At 45.0% G+C, this 19,180-nt stretch overlaps 1 protein-coding gene across 1 annotated transcript; it reads right to left on the bottom strand.

Moving 5' to 3' along the window:
* Positions 1-112: 112 nt before the first annotated feature.
* HMGXB3 (HMG-box containing 3) lies at positions 113-18,864 on the bottom strand. Its single transcript, XM_066559916.1, has 19 exons — positions 18,719-18,864; positions 18,122-18,296; positions 17,120-17,683; positions 16,381-16,479; positions 14,735-14,866; positions 12,550-12,938; positions 12,021-12,196; positions 11,633-11,730; positions 10,962-11,060; positions 10,285-10,434; positions 8,367-8,668; positions 6,866-6,993; positions 6,185-6,316; positions 5,733-5,917; positions 4,921-5,140; positions 3,709-3,842; positions 3,206-3,322; positions 2,663-2,872; positions 113-1,979 (listed from the first exon to the last, which is right to left on the bottom strand). The coding sequence occupies exons 1-19, from the start codon at positions 18,862-18,864 to the stop codon at positions 1,509-1,511; spliced, it is 3,927 nt and encodes a 1,308-aa protein (XP_066416013.1). The 3' UTR covers positions 113-1,508.
* Between the last annotated feature and the right edge of the window lie 316 nt (positions 18,865-19,180).

Genomic DNA, 19,180 nt, shown 5'->3' on the forward strand with positions numbered 1-19,180 from the left:
AAGCAGGGCAAATGCAGAAGAGATTCAGCAGTGTTTGTGCCTTTTCTCCTGGAGCCATCCAGGCCTTGTACACACAAACACAAAAAAAAAAAAACAACCCAAGTCACTTGACCACAGTTTCACCCCCAAAATTGGAGATAATTTATTAAATTTTATCACTGACTGAAAAAAGTCACTAATGTCTCTTATAATAAGTTAATGTTCTTAACAGAAAAACCCCAAGCCATGATTACTGCATTTGCTCAGACTTAATACATTTACTTTAACAGTACGGTACTCAATAGGTTCCCCTTCACAGAAGGGAGTTTTCAACCACACCGCAAGCCTCAGAATCTTCCCCACTGCTCACTCAGACAAAATAAACTCCCAAGATGGCAACTTAGCAGTCTGGCATCCTGCTTGTCTCCTGTATGTGTCACAGCAAACACCAAACACCTTCACCACCAGCCATGGCCAAAGGGAGCTGCAGCAGTGGCAGCACAGCTTTGCACCCACAGACCCAGGTGCTCCTCAGGTGTGCTGCACAGGCAGAGTCTGATCCTGACTCCTCTCAAGGGGCTGACAAAGCAACCTGGGCAGCAGGAGACTCCTCTAACCCCCAGAGTGCTGTGGGAACATGGGCAGGGCAGGTGTGACACCTGACAAAGTGATGAGATTGCACACGTGGGTGCAGCTCTGGTGACGCTGCATTCATCATTCCTCCTTGATCTCACAGACAACATTTGAGTGTCCCTCCCCTCTCCACAGCCACCTCCTGCACAGCACTTAAACCATCCTCCAACCCCTTGGCTGCCCTGGGGCTCAGTTCTTACCTCTCCTCTCACTGTACCTTTTGGCTTCTAAGTTATTAGTGCTCATATGAAGGGACAAACAATTCTAGATACTCCCTGCAGCCAAAGCACCCACAATCCTGGACCAGGAGTGCAGCCTCCAGGGAGGTTCCCAAGATACAGCACAGCTCCTCCTTCTCATGACTCCTTGCAGCCAATGCTTGTGAGAGCTCTGCAAGTTTACCAAGCAGGAGTCAGTATCCTAAATTCACCTATTCAGAATGTTCTGGGGGAAATCGTTGTAGCCATCTACCGTTTATGCCTGGTCCCACACCCCCAGCCCTGCCACCAATAAGCACAAAGAAGTCAGCAAGCAAGATTCAGAATTAAATGACCTGTGTGTGCTTGACCATGCACACTCCCTGCTACCAGCAACTCCTCTCCCCTCTCCAGCTGCAGGGAGGGCAACATCCCACAGCCCTGAACAGCAGGTCCATCACATGCCTTGGAGGCAGCTGCAGCCTTCTGCAAGGGGGTGACAGACCTATGCTCACAGCAGCTATCACGATGCTATGGAAGCACAGAGCTCTTTGGTCAGTAACAGCAGTCAAAGCCACCAGCATCACATCTCCAACCTGTGGAGGTTGATAAAATAAAATAAAAAATAAACTCTCAAGCCAGACAGCTGCTAAAGCTGGCTCAGCCCACCCATCCACACAACCAGAGAGAGAAACCAACTCAGCAACCTCCATCCTCCTCCTGCTTCCCCTCTTCATCCTCCTCCGTCTCTGTTTTGATCTGGGCCACGCCGAGCCGGTAGAGCGCGTCACGGATCACCACCTCCCCGGGCTGGCAGCTCTGCACGATCTCCTGGATCTGCCTGTTGACGATTTCCCTGCTGGTGAGGAAGTCCATGAGGCGGTTGTAGAGGTAATAGTGCGTGGGGTTCTCGAAGGTGATGGGCCGCTGGCGCACGGTGCTGGTCCTGCTGTCGCCGATGGCGGCGGCGATGGCGCTGTAGGGCTCCAGCTCGCGGCACAGGGCGATGCAGCGGTGCCGGGCCGTGGCGTCCCAGGGGCTGCTCTGCTCCGGGCCCGCCTGCACGATGCGGCGCGCACAGGACTTGGTGATGGGGTGCTGCAGGGAGGGCTCAGCCACCGTCACGTCTACGCTGTAGTGCTGGTCCAGCAGCTCAGGGCAGGACACGTACTGGGGGAGACACACAGCAGGTGGAACAACAACTTCCCCGCAGCCGAGAAGATAAAATTACTGGCTGGCCAAACTCCAACCAACACTACGACCCAGGAGACATGGAGGGCTAAATGATCCAGGTTTCCCCTACATGCCACACTCCCTCCTCACTTGTGTGCCCTCAGATAATCCCAAGGCACTAGGAGCCATCTTTCTCTCCCACTTCTCAAGGAATAGCGGTAGTCTGAAAGAAGTGAGTTGCTGTGTCAAAATAAGTGATGTGCTCCAAAGTTCATGATCTGAACTGTTACAATGCACTCCCAGCACAGCTCTTCCTATTAAGGACAATTAATCAAACGATCTCCAGGCAACACCTAATACATTCTGCTATGCTTAGGAGTGATGCCCTGGCAAAGCTTAAATCAGGAGACACTTATTAGGTCAAATTCACTCGTGGCAGTGCTCAAAACCAGGTTGGATGGGGCTGTGAGCAACCTGGCCTAGTGGAAGGTGATCCTGCCTGTAGCAGGAGGGTGAACTGGATGAGTTTTAAGGGCCCTTCATACCCAAACCATTATGTGATTCTACAAAATTATTTTGAGCCACAATGCAGATTACATATGGGGGGTGTGTTAATTTTAATCTCCCTTGCAGCTTTTCCATGCTGGACTGGCAGAGCAGAGAGCAAAGACATAACTAACCGTTGGAGGTTCCATGGGGTCAGAGAAGCAGCCCTGGTTCTTCCCCCACATCTGGGAAGTCAGGCCAGGCCAGCAGAGGTCTGCACACAGTGCCACTGAAGAGGCTGAATCAACAACATACACTGGAGGCCAGTGACGTGAGGATACCAACAAGTCCACGTGATCCCGAGCATTTTCTCCTCTTACTATGTACTTGGAGCCACACACCACCTAGGGAAAAAAAAATGATTGATATCAGCAGCACAATAAAACTGAAAACTTACAGAAAAAAAAATCTAGTCTTAAAAAAATACAGGTTCCTTCCAGGTATTCCAGACTATACAGTAACCAGACAGCTACTTTCTCTAAAGATACTCTGCTTCCTCCTCATACACATTCACCTTGTCATGGGAAATTTTCCAAGCCCTGAGGAACAGGTTTCATTCCCAAGGCTCAGAGAAGCCCATTCTATTGCTTCTATTCAATAAGGAAGTTCCATGCTGTTAAGTCAAATAATGAAGAGCCAAGGAAGAAAAAAAACATTGTGGCTCCAGTCTTCCCTACCTGATGTGGACACACTTTGTAGATTTTCCCTCCTGTGTGATGAGCAGAAGATGGTGTAATGCTTGTTCCATTCTGTACAAACTCATAGAGAGCCAGGAGGGAGTAGCAGAGCTCATCCTAGAAAAGACAGGTCCCAGAGAAACTGACTAAAATTAACAGACTCCTGCAGAGAGGGAAAAGGCAGCATGCAAGATCTCCCAAATCCTAATTTGCACTTCATCCAATAACTTCCTAATCCCACACTCAGCAGTGTGAGGATGACAACCAATTACACGATGCTGAGCCAGTGACAAGGTAATTACAGGCTTCCTTTCTTCTAGCCCACAAAGGTTCAATTTATTTCATCATGTGTAAATTATCCTATAACCTGCTGGCACCCATCCCTGCCCTTAGTGCAGTCAGATGAGAAATTAATTGTCTAGGATGGCAAGAGTGGATGAGGGAAAGACACTGAAGAACAGCTCCACTCCTGCAGGCTTGTCTGTGGGCAAACAAGCCATTACCTTTGTATGTGATGCCTCCCAGGGAATGCCACACTGTGTCAGAAAGCTCTGTAGCTCTTCCTCACTGTAAGAGTTTATCAGCTCAGGCCTGAAGACTTCTTCCTGAAGGAGCCTCACCAAGGCACTCCCATTACCTGCAAAGGCAGGAAACAGGTCTCGGCACTCATTCTCAGGAAGGGAACTTACCAAAATAATTTCTTAAGAAGATGACAGAAGCAGAGATTGCACAACCCACAGCCAGCAAGAGAGAGCTGTGAACAGTCCTACACACAGAGCACGTCACAGACCACTTGTCTCGAGCCCTTCACTGCTGAGGTCACTCGACTGAGCCCAGCATAGCTGCAGACCCCATAAGCACTTATCTATCCTGTCATTTGTAACCTTTAAATGACTGATGGGAGGACAACCAAGTGAAGAAGAGCAGAGATAAATGTCACTGCAGCCTTTGGGCTGAACAGCTCCAGGCTCAGCCTTCACATCTCCCTGGTTCTTTCTCCGGAACTCCACTTCCACAAAAGCCCACACAGCTCTTCTGCAGCCCAGCTCTGAAGCAGCTGCAGCCCTGTCTGCAAAGCCAACTCACACACTTGCTAAGCTTGCAAAGCCAGTTTTCCTTCCTATACACAACACTTAAATTCTTAAGGGAACCAGGTGCTAACTCATCTTGGCTTTTAGATGTGAGATTATTGCTCTCACTGTTTCTTGCTCCATGCAATCAATATGCAGTGGATGTACTGAATGTTGACAACTCTGATCAGGACTAGCACACCACTCTCCTAGTTTTTTCTCAAGTTCTGCAAAAACTTATTCACCCTTTATTGAGATTGTAACACTGAGATACCAAGCACTACCAGTAACTTCCAAACTCCAAATATCAGTCTAACATGAAACAAACACTGACTGGCATTCAAGATGTGCATGCACCCCTCTGCAATCAGACTCTACCTCACCTGGGGTGCAATGCTCTCATGTCCCCCATGTCTCAAATGCATCAGAGCCCACCAGTACATCCAAACTTCACAGGAAAAGCCAAGCCTCAAGTAACAAAGTACCCTGAGAACAGCTGAAATAACCTCAGTGTTCCTGTCTTTCCTCAGCACACATGACTTTTAAAGTGTCATGCAATCAGCTATTCTTAATGTTAAACATCACCAAGACTGAAGTCACCAACACATCAAGCAGTCCCTTAATAGGCACAACCTGAGCCATTACCTGGCACTGGCTGTGCATGCAGGTTCTTGTCCTTCTCTGTATTGATCACCACTGCTCCTCTCATCAGTGGAGGGAAGAAAGGAGCAACAATAGAGGCATCAAACTTTGTGATGGGGATGCTAGAAGGAAAAGCCACCTGCTCAATCACCTCTGTCTCCATCGTGGACCAAAAGTCTTCCACATTCACTTCACTTGATGGCAAGTATTCTGGCCAAGTAAACTACAGAGAGAAAGAAAGATTGGTCAAATACAAAAAACACAGTTCATTTGACAGCTCTGTGTCAGTCTCACTCATGGCATGAGGACTATCCAGGAGAGTGGATAAGGCTCAAATATAACAAGATGATTTCAGTCTCCCAAAGCTTCCCACAACCCCTTTGCATCAGGTAAGACTCAAAATCTGACCTATTTGACATAAAAGCCAGACATGCTACATTCTCCTACTAGTGCTTTTTTCCCCATTAGAGAAGACAGCACTTCAGGGAAACTTGAGGAAAAAAGGAATGTGCTCATGTCAAAGGAAGAAGATCAAATTCAACAACTTCCATCCAAGGTTCCTCCTACCCAAGGCTGCTGGACAAAAGCTGTGGTCCAGGGACAAAGGATCTTGTTTTCCCTGAACTACACATCAACACCTCTAAGAGGAAGCACAGGCATTGCTGCACCCGCCACATCCTCTTGTCAGACATCAGCAGAAAACCACTCACAAAGGTCTCATGTATTTATTGTGCATCATGAAGACCAGAGTCAGCAAAAAATCATTATGATCTGCTTTGAACACAAACAGGATGTGAGCTGTGGGAAAAACCTACCTCTATATTTTTCAGTGCTAGGACATTTTCCGTATTCCTCTGGGCTATTTCCACCTTGGGGGTTATGCCACAGATTCCACAGATCATATCATTGTAATCCCGGACTGTCAGGCATTCAAAAGCCCAGTAGCCATTGCACAGCAGCTCCTGGAGCTGAGCCTGCTCATCAGGGCTCAGGCTTTTATCTGAAAAGAGAACATGCCTCTGTTACAGTTTTCACATCCTGAAGCCACTGGAGAGGTACTAGGGCTCTTCTACACAGGATAAAACCAAACCTGCCCTCCAGAGAACTGTTGCAAAGAACTGGTCATAGAGGTACTGTTTGGTTCAGGAAGTGGCTTAATAGAACCATACCACACTAAAATAGGTGAAGTTTGCCTTTTTATAACCTAACAATCATCATCAGGTCACATTTTGGTATATTATGGTAAAAAGCAAGAAGGAAAACTCACCAGTTTGCTCCTGAACAGAGTCAAGGATGTTGCCAACAGCCACTCTGGGATCCTCTCCAAGTTTAATATGGTTTCGGATTGCAAACAGAAGATCCAAGCTCACCAGCAATTTGTTACCCACATTGAAAAGGCCTGCAGTTAAAACAAGACAGTTATTGTCTGTAGGGTTCCAGATCTTCCTCACAAAGAAATTTATTCCTTCTTGATACTCACACTCGTGAGTACAGTTTAGAGGATAATGGAAACACAAACAGTGCTTCTGCACCTCTGAAATGCAGAGTTCCCTGCTGAAACATCAGCTCCTTTCACAGACTTGTCTGTTGATTTTAAAAGCCACAAGGAACAGCTGTCAATCCATCTCACTAGCCAATGCCATCAAACAGCACTCTCCAGAGATGTCTCTGACTATGATCTCAGGGGCTGCCTTGCAGAACTCAACATTTACAGACGCCTACACCAGTGAATCAAGGCAAGGTCTTCCTCACCAGAACATTCATGTATTTTCACTCAAAAATATAGATTTACTTGCAGAATAAGCAGAAGCAAATAAAAAATAATTCAAATTTAGTATACCAGGGAAGGGAACAAGCTTTTCTAGTGCCTGGACAATGCCCTGATACAATCCCAAGGCTTCCAAAGGGTTCAGACTGTAGTCATGCTGTATGCTCATATTTCTCCTACCTGTGTAAATGTCAGTGAAGCTATGGAGGGCCAGACACTGCAGGTTCAAGCACACTTTGACCTGAGCTGTAACCACCTGTAATCTATTGGCTGTCAGCAGCCAGCACTCCTGAGGACCAGCAAGGGAACTGCAACACACAACAACAACAAAAAAAAAACAAAACAACAAACACTCTGAGTGAAGCCAATGGGTTTTTTAGTCCAACTAAAACTGCAGTAACTTCAGACATTCTAGTTGACATGAGTTCATTATTATGTAAATCTAAGCCAGCTCACCACATCATATCACACCAGAAAAAGTTACATTTTAAAACAGATTTCTCAGGCAAAGGCAGGTCACTGCTCACATTCTTTTAAAGAGCACTAGAGGATCCCTTCAGCTTCATATACTGGGCACCTATTATTGCAGAGGTGGAGAAAAACCATGGCCCCAGCTGTCCTGGGAGAAGTGGCTGTACCACTGCTGTGGTGATCAATAATCCACCAGCCAGCCTGTCCTGCACACAGAGATTCAGAAAGGTCTGCTCCTCTACAATGTAACTGACAAAGGGAGAGTTCAGACAGGAGAGTGCCAGTGGCTGAAATACTGCTGTCCACCTGAGAAAACAGGAATCAAAGCCAAAGTCACCTCCTTCCCACTGGCAGGGCTTCAATTAGAGCCTGTGCAGGCACATGGGAGAGTCCCATGTGCAGAGCACTGCAAAGCAGCCAGGCACAGACAAGGATTTACAATGCACAGGTTGGTAAGACCCATGGTGAGGGACAGGGTGTGAGACTGCTCTGTTCTGAAAAAAATACAGAGCATAAAAAGTAACTCTTCTGGAAAGATCTCAGTTAGTGCAAGCCTGACCAAAGCAAATGTCCATCCTTCGTATCAAGAATTTTTTTGTGGAAGAAAGAAACACAACATTAAACTCCCTGACATTTTGCTGTAGGAATAATCTTAGATCATATTTTCAGAAACAGGATAATGCCTGCCAGATTAAGGGAAGAGATATCCTACAGGCTTTCATTTAAATCTAGTTAAGGCAATCTAGCTTATTTACTAAAAGTTTCCTTAAGTCCTTCAGGTTTCAATTTGGATATTTGTTCCAAAAAGCATTCACTCAAGCACACACTAAGAAATGAAAGGAATGAAAATATCATAAGCAAAAAGACCCACACAGGAAATACTCAGACCAGGGAGAGAGAGAAAAAGGAAATCACACAATGCCATCTATAAACACACAAGTTTTCCTCTCTCAGCCTCGAAGCATCAGAATGGAAAACAAAGAGAGGATGACTAATGAAAATACTCTGTTTCAATAAGAAAAAAGTTACATCTGGACTTTGCAGTCACTCTTTGATCCTGCCAAACCCTTTCCACACACATCTAGCTTACTCAGTGTCACTTTCACCAGCTTCACTACCAGGGGCCAAAGCAAATATTATTTCAGGCAGACTCAGAACAAAGAAAATCAGCACGAGTTTGAAAGAGTCAAAATGCAAAGCAGAATCTTACTTGTGTCCCCCTTTGAACAAGGGGCTGTTACAGAGGAGGCACTGCACGCACGGAGACTCGTAGTAGTTGGACCAGGAGGTCTGCTCGATGGTCACCGTCTCCTCACTCACGTTGGACAGGATGAGCCTGGAGCTGTTGAGCTCGTGGATGAGGGTGAAGATCTCTGCCAGCTCGGACTCGTTCTCGGGGATCTGCATCACCTTGCGCAGCAGCTGCAGCGTGGACTGACGCTGGGTTTCCTTCTGCGACGGCGTCAGGGGCTCGCTGGTGTTCAGCACGCCCGGCTGACCTGCACTGACCTCCTAGGAAGCAACACAGCCAAACAGGCAAGCGTGGGGATGAAATATTAAGCCCAAAGAAGTCATAAAGGTAGCAGAAACACAGCAGCCTTTGCACTCAGTAAACCCAACTTCTACTCTACTGCTGAATCACTGATTCCACTTCAAGCTCAAATTACTTTAACAAAAATAGTTTATTACAGCCCAACTGCTGCACTGCCAAACCATCACAGATTGGCCATTAAACTGTTAAGTGCAGGGATTGGGGATCCAGAAGGTGAGGATAACCACCAACAGGTACACTTCAATAAGCCTCATCACTTGAACCTCCAGTTATCACTGTCTTTCTCCACAGGTTATCAGGGCAGGCTCAGGGCAGCCTGCACAGCTCTCCAGAAGCTGGAGGAATCAAGGAACCAAGAGAGAACTGGGGCTGTGATACACAGAACACACTAATCAATAACAATTGGTGGGTCTACAGTCTACCCTTCTCCAACACATACCATCACAACAAAATGCACAAACACAGGAGAACCGAACTCCAGGTTGTGCCAGGAGAACAGAGAACCCAAACAGGCTGGTCTGTCTAATCCCTGAAACTCTTCTGTCAACCTTTCAACCTGGTTTTATGACTAGTCCAGCAATGAGATAAATGATCAGTCAAAAGCCCAGAGACAACACTGAATTGTGCGACAGGAATGTTAAACAGATCTACAACCAGAAAAAAAGAAAAAACCTAAATGAGGAAGAGACAAGCCACATGCCTCTCAGAATGGAAGCTGAGCTAAGCACACTACTGTTCCTTACACAGCTGTTTGTGTGAGTTTCACACAGGCCATCTCTGTTTGTTTGTGTTTTTAAAGAAAAAACAAAACCACCAAACAAAGTTATGTTCTTCAAAATAAAAAAAAGGCAAGTGGATGAGTCATTACTACACAGACTAAAATTCTGTCTATTTGCTGAGTAGGCATTTCAGTTAAGAGCAGGAAAGGTCCTTTTTTCATTTATTGTTTTAAAAACATGACAATTCAGTATGAGAAAAGATAACCTCTGAAACTGCAAAAGCAAAAAAAATAACCCCAGAATTAATTACATCCACATAGAACAGCAGACAACTGAAAACATATTTATACATCAGAAAAAAAAAACCCTACATACAGAAATAAATTCAGGTTGGAAGTAAAATTGCTCTACAAACCCTTAAAAACAGGAAGCTCTAATACAAGATGTACCAACTTAACTGACACCAGCCCCAAACTGCTCACAAAGCAGAGCATACTTGGGAGTTTCTTGATGAAGTCTGAAGTTCAACAAAGCTGACACAGCAATGTGGTGACTTCAGGGTCGATTTTCCCAGCATGTGCTGATACAATAGAAGGATTTTTAAGTTGAGGAGACACCCAGTGGTAGCAATGGGTGTGCTCAGACTCTCTCAGCCTGAAGCACCACTGCTAAAGGAATTCAACAAACATCATCACAGATATTTTAAATAGGAACCATTCTGTCAGAAAAGTTTATCATAATGAAAAGGAAAAAAAAAAAAAAAAGCAAAGCCAAAACCATGTTTCCATAGGGACTTGCAAACTTCTCTGCCCAGGTCACAACAGACATGTGATAAAACAAGCCAACTTGAACCTTACCAGGGATTTTGCTGTTTTCTCAGTCCTGTCTTTGGCAAGGTTGTATCCACAGCTTGGGCAGATGCGTGGCTTGTGCCTGTTTGTATACACATAACTGCAGGAGGGGTTCTTGCATTTCCCTCTGCCACGTGATGTTGCTAATCCCAAATCCTGAATGACACAAAGGAGATGTTTGCTGACCTTGACTTTTAATAGCTGGGCTCCATGATCTTAAAGGTCTTTTCCAGCCTGAATGGCTCTATGATTCTAAGCCAACAAGATTCTAAAAAAGATTATTATATGTTTTATCTCCACTTTATAACATCTTGTTTAATCAATAGCAAGCCCTGTCACTTTGCACAGAATCCTGTAAGTAGCACTTAAACATTCTGGGGCCAGTTCTCCAGATCAGAAGCACATTAAATTCATTCAGAAACCCCTGATCCTCCCTGCTGAACTCAAGGAGGGCATGGGGATTCTGCATGGGGACATGAGTTAAAATCCATCTCTTAACAAGGCCCTGCACAGCCATCCTGGACTAGGTCTAGAGATGACATAAAGCACAGATTATTTCAAGTTAAAAATGAAATGTATTTGTGCCAGTCAGTAAAACAGAAGTCCCATATCATTCTCATCCCAGAGAGGACACTCCCTGTGGCAGAAGTGAAATAGTTTTTCACACTTTGAAAAATTCTCACCAAAGTTACGGTGCAACTGTACTTGTAGGAAGGGAAGATGTCTGGCTTGACCTCCACAACTTTAACCTGAGATGCCCTGCTTGTCACAGAACTGTGGAGCTAGAGATTGAAAGCAGAAAAAACAACACCCATCAGACACCTATTACTAAATACATGCACCAATATCAATATCTATTAGCATTACTGCCCCTAAGAGATTGATTAATGTCCATTTAATATCCCAAATACCATAAGACACCATTTTGCATGCAAAGGCAATACAATTCACAGATTCATTTCAGCACCTTGGCATACTGAGTCATATTTTATAGGTGAAAAGCTCAGTATTCAATATTGCATGTCAGATTATCAAAGCACCAGCAGATCCTTAATGCATCTTCTGGAAGTAGCTGGGAGGTTCCCAAAGTAACCAACAGCAGGATTGTCCAACAGCATCTCTCAGCTCAGTTCCCACACTCAGCCACCATGCAGTCATTCTGCTATCCAGCCATATCATAAAAACAGCCACTCACAGATCTCATCATCATAAGGCAGATACATTTTTTGTTCTATTTCTCACTCAGGTCATATCACTCACCTGAGAGAAAAAAGAAAAAAACAAAAAACCAAAACCACAAACAAAACCCTCCCCGCAAAAAAATCAGGAAAATAGTTTGCATTTGAAGAATAACCTTTTGCTCCTCAGCAGTTGGTGGCTGCAGAACTGGCTGGCCCAACTGTTTCAGTGTACTGGGCTTCAAGCCTGATGTTCTCACAGGGGAATGCTTGTCTAGAAGGAGGAAAGAGATGCATCAGGTTAAATGTAAGAAAACAGGTTCTGTTTCTTTCTGACATCTTAGTTAAATGCCACCATAGTCATGTGAGATCTTTCCTCTGAGCTTGAAATAACCCAAGCAGGTGTTTCATGGCCCATTTACTCCATTCAGGCAGAGACAAACTGGTTTTTTCCTAGCATTGGTAACCACCTCCCCTGAAACCTATCTTATTATTGGCAGACACCACTTCAGCAAGGTGAGGAAAGACAACAGCTCCCAAAGCACACAGAGATGCTGCTTTTACCAGTACTTGCAAAGGCCTGCCTGCTGCTCAGCTGCTCTGTGCTGGCTTCTCTCCCCACGATGGCTGGAGCAGGCAGAATGGCTCGCATGGGCCTGGCTGCAGCCAGCAAGGAGGGCTTGGGTCTTGGTTTGCTCTTTGCTTCTTGTCCCTTGTGTGTAGCAGCTGTTGCATCAATTCTGAAAAATAAGAGCTACAAGTGGAAAAACATTCCATCTATTTCCCTTCAGCTTCAGTTTTCCTCTTTTCCCTGAATTGTGCTTTGTTACCACACTAACCACAGCTATTGCAATAGAAAGAGAGACAGTGCTAAGGCTGCATCTGCCCTGTGACTACAATCTGTCATTTAAAGAAAAATATTAGTTCTGATGGACAAAGACTCAAAGGAACAATCCTGAACTGGCATAAAGCAGACAGCAAACACAGTAAGTCTTACAGGAAGCACTGCCAACAGCCTTCAACTTCTGGGACTAGTCCCATGAGCACACAATAGGCATCATATGCTCCCATAACACATGGAAAACTGACTCACCCCACCACTGGCTTTTTCACAGAGGCATTTGGACTCAACACCTCAGAAGATGTGGGCATCCCCAGCCCTACACTTCCTTTCTCTGCCTGCTCTGAAGAGGTGTCTGCTTGCTGTTGGGCACTCCTCCTGTCTTCAGCAGGCACATTATTTGGGAGAAAGTGGTCCTCAGAGATGATCACTTCCTCCCACTCCATCTCAGGCATCTGCCCTCCACCAGGCACAGCACTCAGCAGCTGGCTGACAGCTTCGGAGCTCTCCAAGGCAGACTTGGAGGAACTCTCGCTGGCGGCCGTGGGTTCTGTGAGGACTGACTGCTGACCTCTTTTAGCTGCTGGAGTTTTAAGAGAGGTGCCTGAATTTGGCTCAGATTTGCTTTTTGGTTGCTTTTCCTGGAAACAAGGAGAGAGTCACATTTCAGAGCTTTCAGCTTTCACAGATAAGCAAGTCCCCTGCACATATGCCATGTTTGCCGTGGCCTATTTAATGTTGGCTCAAAACAGCAGAATTCTAAGTGTTTAAGCAGTGAATTGTATGGGAGTAGACAGACAGCATCTCCTACAACAGCAAAGGCCCTGCTAACATTGTATCTGGCCTCTTGGCCCTTCATGTATTATTTTTAGACATTGTTTACTTTGAAGAATCAATCTTTCTTAAACTCCCTAAAATATCACCATTAGCATCAACACCACAAAGTCACCCACCAAGGGCCCACCTCCTACGCTCCTCTTTCCTGGCTTCAGCTCTCTGATGCTTAATAATGTGGAAGAACAGACAGCAATCAAAGGGAGTTAAGACAGAGGATCTGCATCTTTTGGATATAAGCTTTCAAAAAAGCAAGCATGTGAGCCAACCAGAAAACAGGATTATTTAGGAAAATTTTCTGACTTTAAGAAAAATGTTAGTTCCAAGACTAAGGCTACAAAAATCATTGCACTGGAATCAACAAAGGTACAATGAACACTAAACTGGAATATGGAAAAATATATCAGAAATGGAATCCAGCAGACCAGAGTGAGTCTGAAAGACAAAAAGGAAAGCTCCAAAGCTCCCTCTAAAACCTTTCAGGTTCTAACCAGAGTAGGCTTGAACAGCAGCAGACATGCCATGCTCAGGCAGAATCCAGAAATACTTTTTGCATTCAGCCATCTCTCTACATCAGCAAGTTTACCAAACAAAAGCAAAGATGTCACCATCACTATTTGTACCCTACCACACAGGAAGCTCAGCCTTCAGTTCAGACACCACAGAGTCTGCAGGCTGCCCAAAAGAGTTTCATCCCTGAATGTTTAATGGATCCAGACACAAAACAAAGGAGGTTCAGAACAAATCCACATAAAGCCACTGAATGTCAATGCCAATTTTCACACTGAGAACATCTTTTTAATTGTGCCTGAGGAGTCTTGCTTCAGACAGAAATGCACATCTGTTCAGAGCTGACTAATTACCAGGATAGTGCCAAGGTTTAAGGATCAAGTGTGTTTTTCTATACACAGCTAGCAGAGATGCCAATAACTTAAGCAGAGTAGGCATCATGTGGAGAAAGACTTTTCCACTCAGACAGGCTTTACAACTCTACCAACACCTGGAAACTTCCTTCCAGTCAGTGGTCAGAACACCATGATCAGGCACACGGCCGTGAGACAACAATACCCAACAGCACTTCAGCTTCCACTAGATCAACTTTATTAACAAGCTCCTAAAGGATTGTTAATGGAGAGTTGTTCCTCCTCTCTGTTAAAAAAACAATGTTGAAAGACCACAGAAAACGAAATTTGTCGGAAAACTTCAAATGCTGATATTAATTACCACAAAACAACTTCCCAAGCTTAGTTTGGGCTGTAGCAGGAGGAACAGGCAATGCCTTCCAGTCACAGGAGCTGTGCAGGCAGAGGGCCAGAAGCATGTGTATCCTCTCAATGAGAGATATTTTAGCAAATGCAGCCCCATCTATTCTAACAGATATGAACAGCATCTTTACCCAAGCTGTGGTGATTTGAGGTCTCACCTTGGCCAAGTGTCCTCTGCAACAGTGACTTGCTCCAGCACATGCACTGGAACACGAGTACAGGGATCATTTCAGGTGTATCTGACCTCCTGTGCTAGATCTACAGGTCTAGAAGTATCACAGGCATTCACAAAACCAGCACTTTTTGTCTCAAAGTCAGGAAAAGAAAGACAAATTTACCTTTGGGATCCATTTCCCTCCCAGGAAGTTCCCACATGTTGGGCATTTTGGTGGCTTATGCCTGGTGACATAAGTGAAGGAACAGCCAGGATTGGTGCAATTTCCATGTCCCCTGCGAGTATAGGTGGTTGTCTGAAACAAGAATTGTCAAGAATTTGTCTACAGACCTGAAAACCACAAAGCTGTGTTGATCACTTCTTTTTCCTCATAAGCACCTTACAAATGCTATATGGCAAATCACCAGCCTTCCACTATTATTCATTTTACTGAACAAACACCACACAGCTGGGTCAGCACCAGGTGAGTCAGCACCATAACTACTGTGAGTCTAAATGCTCAGTCTACACAATAGCCTCTGGAATTACCTGAATTTAGATCAACCTGCAGAGCAGAGATGAACAATGCACATAACCTCCTGGAGAAACTAATCTTGCACTTACAGTGATGGGAAAGTTCTTTTTGAGCATGAAAAAGTCACAGTAAGATGGCATTAAAATGCTTCTAACAGCAAACCACAGTAAGACGTGATTAACACTCATGACAACACAGCAAAAAGACTTGAAGAGAAACACTTGTGATGCAAAGGCAGTTTTGTCAGTAACTTGGTGCTGTATGGGATGGTCAAGTGTTCCCTGGTCCTTCACTGTAACTTGCTATGAACTACTGAAACACGAGCAGCATCACCAGGCACTATTTATACAAACAACTAAAGTAGGACGTGTCATCTGTGCCAGGACAACTGCAGCAACACACTTGAGTTTTTGTCAGCACAGCACTTCCAATATCCTGTTCTCAACACTCCCGAGGGAGCTGTTGTACTGTAGCTCCCTAACTAGGTACAGATTTTTTTCTAGAACTGCAAGTGCTGCTGTCAAGGAAATGAGTCAATTTTAACCAGATCCTTCTCAGGCATAAAAACCTGAGGTATTTCCATTCTCCCCAGGACAACTGGAAGAGCATCACACTATACACCACTATAAATATCTGCAGTGTTCCACCAGCTGGAAGCATAGAGAACCTGGAAAAAAGATTTGATGCTAGCTTACATAACAGAAGGAGCTGCAGTACTGACTGTACAATGAACTCACAAAATGGCTACAAAAACACAGGTGGCTGGAGTGGTTAGATCAGTGAAATAATACCATTCTTCCTCATGCAGCAGGCCACACAGCCTTTAATATGGCTTCTCAAAACCTCAAGTCATTGCTCCCCTCCTGCCAAAGCACAAGCTTTGGAGTTCATGTTTTCCTGCCATAAGAGCAGATCCCTCCCCTCAAAGGGATGGACATTGCTTTTTATAAAGAGAAATATGCACCCAACTAGTGGATGTAGATAGCTACACAGGAACTGCTGTTGGCCAGATGTGTTGTGATAGCTTTATCTACTCCACCTGTTTCCAAGAATTCCCTGAGGAAGAAGACAGAAGAAATGGGCCCTGTAAGACACTGTAGAAGCCAGAGATCCTCTTAGCCTACGCAAGACATAACACAAGGGACAAGAAATACATCGAGTGATACAGCAACTCCAAATTGGATTATTTTTAAAAACTGAACCATGAGCAAATCCCTCCCTCTAACATCTTTAAGAGAAATCTATGACAATACATCCAAACTTTAACATACCATACAAGACTCTGAATTTCTTACCAATTTAATTGATGCTGGGTTCTCCACAACAGAGTGAGCTGGCAAAGGTAACATGATAAACTGTGTTGCAGGTGTGGAGGAGCTACTCTCTTCAGTATCCTAAAATGAAATCAAAGGGAAAATACATGCAGAAAACAAGACATGGTGACCTGTATCCCTCCCTCTCATGAAGATTAATGTGTCTTAAGGAGTGATGAGACCAGAATACAGAATAGAGCAGCAATCACTTCAAAAGCAACAGCCTTACCAGATGTACTCTGGAAATTACCAAACTCCTCAAACAAAACAAGAGAATTCAACTTTTCACAGACTAAAGTTTCTATGACTGATCCCTAAAACTCAGCTTAAAAGGACTCCCTTCTAGCTCTCTAAAACCAGGAAAACAGCTATCAGGAGAACAGCAGTAGCATTTTTTCTCACCAAAATCTTGCAGTGCACCTGCAGAACCCAATTACTGGCACTGCAATACCTCAAATATTGTTATAACAAACAATTAAAAGAACTCAGTCATGTTAAGACAATTGATATCACCACAGGGCTGAGTCAATCTGCAAGCAGAGACAACTCAGTCAAGGAGTTACTTTTATATCATTCATTACAAAAAAAAGTTTTTGTTTCTCTCAGCATTGAGCATCAGCAAGTTGGGCAATCAGAGGATCTCAAGTAAAATGGGGGAAACAGCACTCAGATGTTTCAGGTGAGAACTGGCAGGAGCCTGAGTGTCACTGGACAAACTTACCCTCCCAGTGACCACAGTCACGACAGACACCCCATCGGGCACCTGGGGACGGGCCACAGCGATGCCCCTGTTGGAGATGTCTGTGGAGCTGCTCACCAGCGTCTCCTCAATAACCACTCGCGCTGCCTGGTACGGCTGCCCTTCTATTTCCAAAGAAGTCTCATCCAAGAGGATCTCTCCAGCCACTTTCTCTGTCACAGGCCCAACATAGTGAGAGAGAACCTCTGAGGTAACAGCTTCTTCTGCAGCCTCGGGCTGGGCAAAGGCTGCCGTGTCCTCTGCCAGCCCCTCGATGGCGATGCAGGGCTCCGAGATGCTGGCCTGGCCCGAGTCCACGGAAAGGATGCTCTGCACGGTGTCACGGGGCACACTGGTGACATTCCTGGGAGGTGCCAAGCCTTCAGATGCTGCTGGGCTCTGTGTCACACACAGCTCCAGAGACTGCCTGCTCCTGTCCTCCTGAAGAGTGGTTTTGGGAATAATGATATAATCGGAGCGAGGAAGAATCTTGCGGAAGCCTGGAATGTCAGGGATTACTGCAGTTCGAGTGGATGCCCTGGAGTTCTGTGGGCAAAAGCAGAGGATGGAATAAATGAAGATGAGAAAAGGAAGAGATTCAGTTCTCAATCCTGCTGTTTTAGTGCCTAAGGTTCAAACAGTTTCCTGTAGTTTGCTGGGAATTTCCCACATGACAGAGCCTGCAGAATCCCGCTCAGTCCTGGTTTTATCACCCACTTTACCAACACTCACTCTGATGAAAGGGCACAAAAAAACCTGCCATGAGCAGGTACCAGGCATATCCATCCTGTATTACAAACCATCCTCCCTCAACTGAACAGAAGGCAAAGGCAAAAGGCAGTGGCCTCACTGGCTTCTCTAAAGGCTGCCCTGAGCAAGGATACAAACTGGAATCTGCAGTAAAATGACTCCCACACAGAGCTATGTAAGCAGGGAACTGCCTCTCTTCTCAGCAGCCAAGGAACTTCTAGAAAGACAACTCACCGGGTCCAGTCCCTCTTTCTCTAGCTTGGCCTTTTCCAAGTAGTAGCTCTTTTCAGCCACACTGAGCAACCTCCAGCTCTCACTGATCTTTTTGTTGATTTCAGATTGAGGGAGGTGTGGAAGCTCTTGTTGTACTTTCAAGTAAATATCATAATAGTAGAGAAGGTAAGCAGATCTGAAACACAACCAGAAATTGAAATATTAAGGTCGTTCTATATAAATTCTTTGGGGAAAAATCCACAAGGTTTAGCTTAGTGTCAAGGTCATGTGACAAGCAAGTTACATTTAATTTTATTTGCAAATGCATATTTTAACCAAATTAAAACTCTCTCTCTGGGGAGAACCTCAGAAGAAAAAGAGAACCTCTGAGGAACAGCCTAAGGCAAATTATTCCGCGGTAAACAAACTCTAAACTGAGCAACAGTGGCACCTGTAAAGAATGTCTGAGCAGGCCCAAAGTGCCAAGCTGATATTTGATAAACAATGTTTTACACTATGAAGTGTTCCAAGTGCACTGCAAAGTCCAATCATGTCGGAAACAGGGAAAACTGCTCCCACACCCTACAAAGGAACTAAATGAAGGCAGAAAGAACTTACCGAGGCTTCTTGGCTTTTTCTCCATGATCACCAGTACTTTTATGTTTCTTCTTCTTCTTGGATGGCACCGGAGAGGTGTAAGTGTAAGTGCTCTCTATCTCCTCCATCACCACCGTGACCTCAGCGCCATCATAGGGAGCCTCCATGGCTAAAACACACGGTCTGTGTTATGCTCTTGCCAAGTTATACAACGTTTCTCCCAACAAATAGGGCTTTTAATCACTTCAGTAAACTGACAGCACTGTTGGCATCTAAGTCTGACTAATTAAAACAAGGTAACTATGTGTTCCCTATTTATCTACTTTTAGAAGGAAACTTCTATTTCTACAACTGCAATACCATCTGTTGGGCACAGATACATTCATCTGCATTTCCACAGCTGTAATTGCAAGGGGAGCTCTCAGGTCAGTTTGGTGACCCAGAGGAGCCGCACACTTAGAAGAGCTGCCTGCGACAAGGTGT

This window comes from Molothrus aeneus, chromosome 15, assembly GCF_037042795.1.
Source record: "Molothrus aeneus isolate 106 chromosome 15, BPBGC_Maene_1.0, whole genome shotgun sequence".
Taxonomy (NCBI): domain Eukaryota; kingdom Metazoa; phylum Chordata; class Aves; order Passeriformes; family Icteridae; genus Molothrus; species Molothrus aeneus.

Coding starts and splice junctions, on each gene's coding strand:
- HMGXB3 (XM_066559916.1), bottom strand. CDS start 18,864: ATGGAGGCTCCCTATGATGGCGCTGAGGTCACGGTGGTGATGGAGGAG. Junction 14,867..16,380: donor ACCCAGCATCAATTAAATTG/GTAAGAAATTCA, acceptor TTCTTGTTTCAG/ACAACCACCTATACTCGCAG. Junction 3,843..4,920: donor GCATGCACAGCCAGTGCCAG/GTAATGGCTCAG, acceptor CTGCCTTTGCAG/GTAATGGGAGTGCCTTGGTG.